Here is a 10,175-nt window from a genome sequence, read left to right on the forward strand (position 1 = left end):
CTTGCAGCCAGTACCGAGTCAAATCATGGACAGGGTGACGTGTAGGTGGTCTCAAACGCGTCACCTGAAAGAGGAACATGAAGTGAGCTTGATCAATTTCAGTGAGTTCAGCCAGAGCAAAGCACGATTAGGATGAAAGCGTACTTGGCTGATAGTAGTCATAAATGTTGATGACTGCTGGCTTGAGATTTTTCACTGCAAGAACCTGGTTCAGCCGAAGAGTGTAGCTCATGGGGACTCCTTGGGGAACCTACGAGACCGAAAGGATGAACAGTATTCGAAGATGGCAGCTAGTGAATATACCCAGTGTACAAGGTCTCACCTCTTTCAGATACACTAGGACATGATCATCATCTGCGTCAACACGCTCCACTAGCGGAGCAAACGACTGGGGTGGAGATCCAAGCTGAGGGGAAAACCATAGTTTACAGACAGACAATTATATTTGAAGGAGCTTCTAGCATCTTGGGACTAAATCATCTTGAACACAAACCGGTGACGTATCTGCGGTGAAGCCTGACAGGAGCTTAATGTCCACGATAACCATGTTAGTGCTTGCTTTTACACCGTTGTATCTGAATGGGTAATGGGGGAAATTAGTAGTTTAGTCAACCGGATCACCACAGCTCCCTTTTGCAAGAGTCAAACAAGAGCTGGTTTCAGGAAACCAAGCCAAAGCCATCCTCACTTCACTATGAAGTTCAACTTGAGATTGGCTCCCAGCCGTTGGCAGTCTCCCTTAACCGCCGCTTCAACACTCAGTGTCCTGGTGACTTTAACGGGTGTTGGGATGTTGTAGAAACATGCAATCTATAGTACATTACATTTACATTTACATTTACATTTACATTTACATTGATGCATTTAGCAGACGCTTTTATCCAAAGCGACTTACAACTCAGGAGAACAGGAAGCGATCCGTCAAGAAGAGGCAACGAAACACAAAAAGTGCCCTAAATACTAAGATTTGTACACGGCTCAGAGTAGCAAAGACCAGAAAAGGAAAGAAGAAAGGAGAAATAGAGGGGGAAATATTTTTTTTTTTTTTTTTTTTTTTACGTACGGAGAGATTTTTAATAAACTGGGTTTGCACAAGACACAGGAGGTGAAGATACAGACCTGCACGGATCCTGAGGCTTTAACACTATATTTGCCAGGAAAGTTCTTCAGCGGTTTCTCCTGATACAGCAGCCTGTTGTCCCGATTCACGGTTAAACTATAAGAGTCTCCTCCTACCACAGAGGACTGTACAGTAACGGTGCTGGAGCTGTCCAAACTAAACACTTGAGCAGCATACACGGACAGGGCATGAAGAGCCACCACTGTGTCCTGAAAACAAGCACCAGATTAACCTGTTAACCTGAATCACAACTTTTAAAAAAAATCCTAGGAAATGCATACTCAGACTGAAACAAATACAGTTGGTGAATCCTTTGCACTAAAAGCATAATTATGGTCTCATTTGAAAGCAGACACCTGGCAGTTTACTGTACAGTCAAAATGATAATATTTTTTATAATCAAAAAAATCTATAATAAGCTTCAAAATTTTGTAAAGTTATTAGAAATTTATTTGTATGAAATATCTTTATGAAAATAAAATTGAAGTTGGCCTTGGAGGAATCTAGAAATGCACTACAGCTAAAGCCACAAGTCTGACCATGTTATACTGTATTTCAGATCTGAAGATGATAAGTCTAAAACTCGGAATGTTATTAAACGTTTTACAAGATCGTTTCATGTGATTTTATTTTGAGATATCTCTAAAATATCAACTGATGTTTATTGCCATGTCTTCTCAGCTTTCATTCAGTATATTGCCTCTATTGTTTTGAGGTGCAAACTGCCCCATTCAGTTTGTCTCCCCGGCACACATTCACACTTCTGCGGACTGGTTGTGGCTCTAATTATTATTCTTTTGTCTGCATTATAATTACTAACGACTCTCTATTCAAACTGTTCTATTCAAACCTCATTTCTAAATCAAACCTCTTACTTTACCCCCACTGAGACTCTATCGAATGCATTTCGTCCAAATAAGCATTTCAGTAGTTTTACATTTAGAAAATGTTCATAAAAATTAAGTATTTACTCAGTGGCAGGTGCATCTAGGGCAAGCGATTTTTTTTACGATTAAATTTATACAATTAAAATCATGTTTTATTCAAAACTTAATAATAATAATAATAATAATAATAATAATAATAATAGATTTTATTTATAATGCACTTTTCATTCCGAAGAATCTCAAAGTGCAACAAAGGGGGGGGGGGGGGGGGGGGGGGGGATAACAACAAAAAATGAATAACAAGTAAAAATATAGAATACTACAAACAATCAACCAACACAGAAAACAGAACAGAAACAGAGCTGATGGTGAACAGAAACAGAGCTGATGGTGAACAGAAACAGAGCTGATGGTGGACAGAAAACAGCTGATGGTGGAAGTCTCTGTTAGCTCCGCAGCACACTGTTAGCTCCGCAGCACACTGTGGTCCACTCCATGTTTCAGATTTCTCCCAGCGGCAGTGTCCCGATGACATCGCCGAGGCACGACAGCTGAAGACCAGATGATGGGTCTTCTTCATGATGATTCAAACGATGGGGATCGCTGCAGCACCATGCAGGAGGCAGAACATTCCTCCGGGCACTTCTGTGGACACACCGGGGCCGGCGCAGATGTCCAAGCCGCTCCACGGTCGCAATGCAGGACGGAACAGCGGCGCAGCCGAGAAGCAGAACATCCCAACATCATGCCGGACGCCGACGACGAGAGCCCGGATGACGCTAGCCCGGTGCAAACTTCAGCCACCATGCAGCCCAAGCCCAAGGGAGACCACCAGTGAGCACCCGTGGCGAGAAACATCAAATGTCCTCCAAACCAGAAACCAACCGCAGCAATTCAAACGTAAACATTAGAGAAGCGGTTGAAAACGGCGAAACGACGAACAACGACCTCTCAACGACCTCTCAGTGGCTGCCAGCAATCAGCAACAGTCCCAATTGTAGCTCTGACTGTTAGACTAGTCACAAACATAAGGACATAAAATAAAATGTAAATCTAATAGTACATTAACATGATTTGTTGTGGGTGGAGAAGCGGCGAACAGACAACGCCAGCGTCCTCTCCCCCACGTTGCCTAGCAACCTTGCTTCAAAACTTGCTTCATATCACTTTATAATTTATAAGTCGAGTGTTTTATATAACAATATGTGATCTCATGTAACTTCGGGTCAAAAAATCTGACAGAAAATATACAATGCTAAAAGCTATGTGGAATAGCATTGCATTATAAATATAATCTATTATGAAACCACCCAACATGGCATAAAGAACACAGACCAACCATATATTGCCGCGATTGTGTGTTTATTGTCTTAAAACGTGTCTATCATGTCACTGTGGTACAGAGTTCCCTGTTGCATGAAACAGCCATCTGAACGCTGCTTGCTGTTTAACCAATCCTTTGCACTCTGCAGGACATTTGGATCAATGAAGATGAATTGCCCCGCTAGACCAAAAGACCTCAGGACAAAGGCAGTCAACCTGGCCGTGAAGAAGGTGGTGACAAACTGAACTTAAACCGAAAGTGCCATAACAGCTCATACACTCACAACAGTAGAACAGGAAGCAGCTCACCATGTATTGGATTTGTCATGACCAAAGGTGCTGTATGAACCATCCTCGTGTCTGTAGTTCAGTTGTCCTTGATATCCGGATTAGGTCAAAAGCCACATGTAAATTGGTCAGGCAGTTAGACAGTCTGATAGTCTAAGGGGAAGAGCAGGACTAAACCTTCTTGTCATTTAGGCTCCTAGACATTTAAAGTGGATTGGTCATCCATACCAATTCGAAGGTAGCCTGTGGCGGTTTCTCGAATGGCTGCGGTGAGTTGGCCCGTGACCTTCAGGTACAGCAGGACGTAAATATTGGGAGCAAGAATGATCATATTCTGTTCTCCACAGCCAGAAGGCATCTGTAACAACTCATCTAGATTCTTCAGTGAACGACCCATTATATCCCCTACAAGGGAATAAGCATAAAGCCCACATCAGAAACAACGTTATTCAGCCAAACATAATGCGTCACTTTCTACTCCATGAAATGCTTTACCAAGGACTGAAACGGAGCATCTGGCTGATCCCTCAGTTACATTTCTCGGAAGTGTCACAGTCATGTCTTCAGAAAGAACGCTTCGTGTAGACCGAACAAAGGATCAGCGTTGAACATTAGGCTAATGTTTGGCTGAACAGGGATAAATCATTGAGTGCAAACAAACCCTTTGGACAGAGTAACCAGCTCTGGGTGTTTGTCCTTTCAACTCCTTCAGGCTATAAAAAGCAATAAAACATCACATCAGTAAAGCAGAACGAGTTCCAATGTCAAACTCCTGAAGGCCGTTTTACACTTACCAGGACAAGTAGACTTCGAGTGACAACGTCAACGCGTCCTCTTGACGGCACGGTCACGGCCTCAGTGCCACATCGAGTGCGGGATGGCTCAGCTGAAGCGTTGACCGTCACATTGACCGTTCCTGTGGTGACAGACAGGAAGTGAGCAACACCGCTTCAAATTTAGAAAATGCCGGTACAAAACTGACAGAGAACAGGAGCTGAGAGAACCCATTTGAAGGTCTTTCTCCCATTGGCACAAAGACAGGATGAGTACGGATCAGGATGTTCTGTAAGAGTGAAGTTTGTGGATGAAGCTGGAGTCACTTTAACCTGCCAATGAAACGGAGCACATGAAGCAAAGATGGGACCTTCTCTATACATATCCATTATATAAAAGGTAAATAAACCATGACAGACCATGATACACTTGGACAGATAGCTGAAGACCGTGGCCTTCAGATCAAAAGACGGACTATGGAGTATGGCAGGGAGAGCTCCAGGAAGAAGGGCTGGAAGACTGTCAGCAGAGCGGGAGGAGCCAGACCGAAACCTATTGAGGACAGGCAGAACGCATCAGTCTCCCATGTGGTGATGGTGTCAGGAACAGCGAGGGGAACTTGTGTGGATCCAGTGGCTCTGAAGGACAGCAGAAGAGCAACAAAGGGGAATTCGTGAGTTTACTAATACGTACTTCAGAAGGAACAAGATCCTTCACTAACCCCACTTGAGCAAGCTGCCAGAACCAGGTTTCTGGAAAGTAAGTCCTGATGGTCACATCAGAAGAGGAAGCGTCGCCTCCAGCACTTGCTTGTAATAAAAAAACAACGATTAACCACTGAAAGGGACAAGCAATTTCACACACTCTTGGTATATTAGAATATTTATTCTGCAGACTATGCGAATATATCACAAAGAACGAGGAATAAGCTCCAATAACTGAAGGCAAGTTCACCAGGTCATTGAGATTCTCACTAAAATAACCTATGTCTGGAAAGCGAGAATACAGCCGGCACGGAGGGGCTCGTACAGCAAAATTTGTTGCGATCTTCATTCCCAGGCTCTGTAATAGTAACGAGTCAAAACAATAGTCGTTGACTTGAGTCTTATTCAGTGACTACATGGCTATGAATGTTTTCTACCTTGAATGCTGTGTAGGCTTGATTTGTAGCCTCAACGGGGTGGAAAACCAAAACATGGTTCATCCTCAACACTGTACGGGTAACCTGATAGTGAGCGCACTGGGAGCAAGTCAAACACCTGGGACCATGAAACAATTGCTTTCTGTAAAAATATTGCACTAAAGGCCTTTTGGCATGTTATGTTCAGAGTTTATAATGTAAGGCGTTACAGCGCAAGGTACAACACTGCTGTAATCATAACAGCCCTATAATAGCTAGGTTTGTCAGCACTACTCAAATTCTAAAGCTGAACCTGAATGTCAAGCAAGCTCAAGGATTTAAAGAGCAACTGCACATGGATACCATTTCAGCACTCAGGCGTCTTCCTGGCTCCAAGATCCGGACGCTCTGATCTACAGCACTAAGGCCACACAGAGATCCTGCTTGAGCAGAGACCGTCAGAACATTTCCCTCAGCAGTAAAAGCTGTAGCAGGAGAGAACCGTAGAGACACCTGGAACAAGGATCAATGCTCTGTAGGGCATGTCACCATTCCCCACATAAAGCCAAAATATCCTAGCGCACATCATACCTGGTTTTGGAAACATCTTTCCGTCTCAAAAGACACCGTAGCTGCAACTACATTCTCACTGGGCAGAACGCAGTAGACCAGAATCTGCACTGCTGGAGCCATAGCGACACTGACAGACAGTTGGAACGACACCGAGCCACTCGTGACAGTATTAGAAGCGCTTGCTCTGACTCTCTGAAATCCATGAAGGACAATCACTCCTCTGGAGAGGACCTGACAGAAGACAATACAAGATGCTGAACAAACAGACCAGCACACAAATTAAATGTCCACTCACCATATAGACGATATCAGCGCTGTAGTCGCCAGTCTCTCCAAAAAAAGAATACTTCACGGTCACTGGAAACACAGCACCACATTTGAGCGGCTGCTCGAGTGTCACTATAGTCAGTTGAACAACCCTCGTATCTGTAGTGAAGTATGGGGATTTGTAACCATAACCAACCACTGGAGTCACACTCACCTGCGGAAACAGTGAATGGAATTGGTTTCTTGCAAGGGTGAGTGGTCTACAGTCACAAAATATAAAGAGCAAATCGTACCACCAGATTGAGATCAGCTTTTGGAAGATTAGCAGTGTTGAGGGAGATCGTGGCCAGTCCGTTCTGGTTTGTGGTCAGATTCAGCAGCAGTTTGTTTGGCCAGCTGGTACCATCCAGGAGATACACAGCTTTACTTGCAATTGGGGTCCCATCGAAACGAGACACGGATATCTGGTACAAATGACCAAGGTTAGGAAGGGGAACCAATTTAAAGGCTTCTGCAACCAGGGAGACATTTACCTTTCCATTATTTGTTAATCCAGGTTCAAAATAATCTTGGAGGTCCACAAACGTGACCTTGCCAACTTCAAATGTAATGGACACCATTGCAGATTTTGACATCACTACATCTGGGAAGGAAGAAAAAAATAAAAATAAAAAATAAAGTCAACTCCCTCCATACACAGCCATTGGTTCAGATCAGCCAATAGCTCACCTGTTCCCTCCTCAGTGACGGTCACATTTACAAGTAGTGTGACTTGCATATAATTTTCAAGCGTAGTGCCAAAAAACACTGATGTGTCGACAACAAGGACAGCACAGACTGTAGCATTCATCTGGTAGCAGAACAAAGGAGGTCAAATTTAAGACAAGCAGAAGAAAACCCTCCATTCTAAGGCAGGAGTCAAACCTGTGCAGTTTTATTCAGGCAACGGCGGGTAACGCCAGGCACCGCAACATATGAAAATGGCTCACGGCACACTTCCACCAGCACTTGACCAGGTACAGGTTGGCCATACGTGTATCTGGGAAACGTCACAAGTAACATCAAAAATTGACCATCCGCAAGATAAGAAAATACAAGCCTTACTCACTTGGCACAAGCCTCAACTTTCAGTCCCACAGCGGCAACGCTGTACGTCTGTGGGGTGTTTGCGGTAACATCAAACTTGGGCAAAACTAAAGCAGGAAACAAACTTGCCCAGATTAGGAGCCCAGATCTGTCGTTGAACTGCTGCTGTACATTATAGGAACAACGACTTACCATATTTTTTCACCACAAAAACATGGGAGATCATTCTGTCACCAATAAAAGCCTTTATTGTATACATCCCTATCTGAGCCTCTGGGTTTAACTTGTGAGAAAGCTGCAAGATCCACCCCGTTGAGGAAACGTTTGTCCACTGGCCAATCCGGTTATTATGATTGTCCTATGAAAACAACTAACAGATCAGAGGAAAAACTACAAACAAAAAAGACACCCATTCAAGAAAAACATCAGCTCCATTCAAAGACTTGCACTGGAGCAAATTCTTACCTCCACTGCCACCAGATTGTACTGAAAGACAACTCCATGTGTAAATGGATTCTCTACAACTCTAATATTCAACCATGGGTCATGCACTGCTCACCCGTTTGTCCTGGATTGTAGATGGGTTTGTCTGTTTGGATGAAGGTCAAAGGCAGGTAACGTCTGAACATGACTTTCCACTCTTTGGTCACTCTGAAGACACTCCCTTGAACTTCCACCTTCAGCTTCTGCACAGATTCTCCAACTAGTCGAGGAGCCTGCAGAGAAACTCAGTTAACACACAACAAACCAGACAAGGGAGAGAAAAAAAAGAAAGAAAAAAAACCCCTGACGTCTCATGACAACAGACCTGGAAACGTACTCGGTAACTTTCGTAACCTCGGTTCCCTGAGAGAGAGGAGCTTTATGGTCGCGGTCTGGAGTGGCTCGAAGGGGGGACCCTTCATAGCGTCTAAAACCACCGCGAGGTCCCAAATAGGGACCGAAGGAGGGCGAGGGGGGTTCAATCTCCTAGCCCCTTTAATAAAACGTACAATGAGCTCACTTTTCCCTAGTGAATGTCCCGCGATCTGAGCGTGGTTAGCTGCTATGGCGGCGACGTAAACTTTGAGCGTGGAGGGGGAACGACCCGCGTCCAGTAGCTCTTGGAGAAAAGCGAGCTCTTCTGCTGTTTCACATGAGCGTGCGTCGATATTTCGGACGGCACACCAGTTAGAAAACTCCGACCACTTCAGAGTATAGAGCCGCCTAGTCGCGGGGGCTCTAGCTTCCGCAATAGTGTTCATAACTCTGTCAGAGAGGTTTCCCAGTTGATGGGCCATATGTGGAGGGCCCATAGTTCGGGACTGGGATGCCAGATCTTCCCCTTCGCCTGCGTGAGGAGGTCTTTCCTCAGCGGAATGGGCCATGGGGCTGTGTCTGACAGCTGGATCAGATCGGAGCACCGTGGATGCTGTCTCCCTGATTTTCTTGATGGTTTGCGGCAGCATCGCGATCGGGGGGAAAGCATATAGCGGGAGACTGGGCCAGACATGGGCCAGGGCGTCCCTGCATTTGGAGAAAAATATTGGGCAGTGAGTGTTGTCTTCTGAGGCGAAGAGATCCACCTTCGCTCTGCCGAAGGTGTTCCAAGTTAAGAGAACCGTTTGCGGGTGAAGAGACCATTCCCCTGGGGGAATGGGTCCCCTGGATAACATATCCGGACCCAGATTCAGAATACCTGGCACGTGAGCCGCCCTCAGGGAGCTCAGGTTGTGCTCTGCCCATAAAAGGAGATGCTTCGCCATGCGGTGAAGAGAATGTGATCGCAGGCCGCCCTGGCGATTTATATACGCTACCACCGACATGTTGTCTGTACGAACCAAGACGTGGTGGTTCTTTATATGTGGAAGGAAGGCTCTCAGCGATAAGGCGACCGCTTTCATCTCTAGACAGTTTATGTGCAGCCGTTTCTCTGTTTCTGTCCACAGGCCAGAGATCGGCTTGCCCTCGTGTAGGGCTCTCCACCCTCGAGTGGAGGCATCTGTCGAGACCACTTTCAACTTCGTAACCGTGCCCATAAGCACGCCCCTCCGATACCACTCTGTCCCCGTCCAAGGAGCCAAAGCTTTGACAACGCTGTGGTTCACTTTGACGGGAAGACGGCCCCACCCTAGTGAAAAAGAAGTATACTAAGTATACTTGCGGCCGACTCATTTTCAGTATATTTGAAGTGTGTTAATGACTAGTTAACTTGAAGTGAGCTATTTTGACACAACTAATTTTGTACTAAGTATATTTAAGTTGTAATTAAATTGTGTTAAAGCACAACTTTAAGTGTATTTAGTATACTTTTGTGTGCTAAATTGGAACAACTTTAAGTATACTTAGTACACTTTAAGCATAATGACTAATTACATGCTTTAGTGATATTAAATGTGCTTTATTTGTATTATAAGTATATTTTATTTGTGTTAAGTATATTTTATTTGTATTATAAGTATACTTTATTCGTGTTATAGTACACTTTATTTGTATTATAAGTACACTTTGTGTTGTAGCATAATTTATTTGTGTTTTAATAAATTACAAATTAATTACCAGTATATTCAGAACACACAAGCAATGTACTATGAATATAATATATATTTTATTTACCATGACTCATTCAAATGACTAAAAATATACACTTTGTAGTCCATAACAATACAATGTGTTATTACTTAGCTATACATTGTACAAAATACTTTGAATTACATAATGTCACACAATACAGTATTTTAAATGTGCTACATTACAT

General features: G+C 44.0%; 1 protein-coding gene across 1 annotated transcript; it reads right to left on the minus strand.

Moving 5' to 3' along the window:
* LOC137065777 (alpha-2-macroglobulin-like protein 1) lies at positions 1 to 9,456 on the minus strand. Its single transcript, XM_067437306.1, has 23 exons — positions 9,117 to 9,456; positions 8,071 to 8,165; positions 7,998 to 8,027; positions 7,631 to 7,796; positions 7,461 to 7,545; positions 7,277 to 7,391; positions 7,082 to 7,202; positions 6,646 to 6,995; positions 6,269 to 6,566; positions 6,104 to 6,195; positions 5,876 to 6,025; positions 5,114 to 5,229; positions 4,868 to 5,030; positions 4,669 to 4,724; positions 4,413 to 4,566; positions 4,280 to 4,331; positions 3,905 to 4,023; positions 1,120 to 1,329; positions 689 to 810; positions 494 to 575; positions 323 to 406; positions 145 to 250; positions 1 to 64 (listed from the first exon to the last, which is right to left on the minus strand). The coding sequence occupies exons 1-23, from the start codon at positions 9,454 to 9,456 to the stop codon at positions 24 to 26; spliced, it is 3,147 nt and encodes a 1,048-aa protein (XP_067293407.1). The 3' UTR covers positions 1 to 23.
* Positions 9,457 to 10,175: the final 719 nt, after the last annotated feature.

Source organism: Pseudorasbora parva, unplaced genomic scaffold, assembly GCF_024679245.1.
Source record: "Pseudorasbora parva isolate DD20220531a unplaced genomic scaffold, ASM2467924v1 scaffold_31, whole genome shotgun sequence".
Taxonomy (NCBI): Eukaryota; Metazoa; Chordata; class Actinopteri; order Cypriniformes; family Gobionidae; genus Pseudorasbora; species Pseudorasbora parva.

Bases quoted from the DNA above. Each gene is read 5' to 3' on its own strand.
- LOC137065777 (XM_067437306.1), bottom strand. From the start codon at position 9,456: ATGGGCACGGTTACGAAGTTGAAAGTGGTCTCGACAGATGCCTCCACT. The intron at 7,797-7,997 runs GTGAGCAGTGCA...TTGTTTTCATAG, and splicing joins CTACAATCCAGGACAAACGG to GACAATCATAATAACCGGAT. The intron at 6,196-6,268 runs GCAAGCGCTTCT...CTATGGCTCCAG, and splicing joins ATGGATTTCAGAGAGTCAGA to CAGTGCAGATTCTGGTCTAC.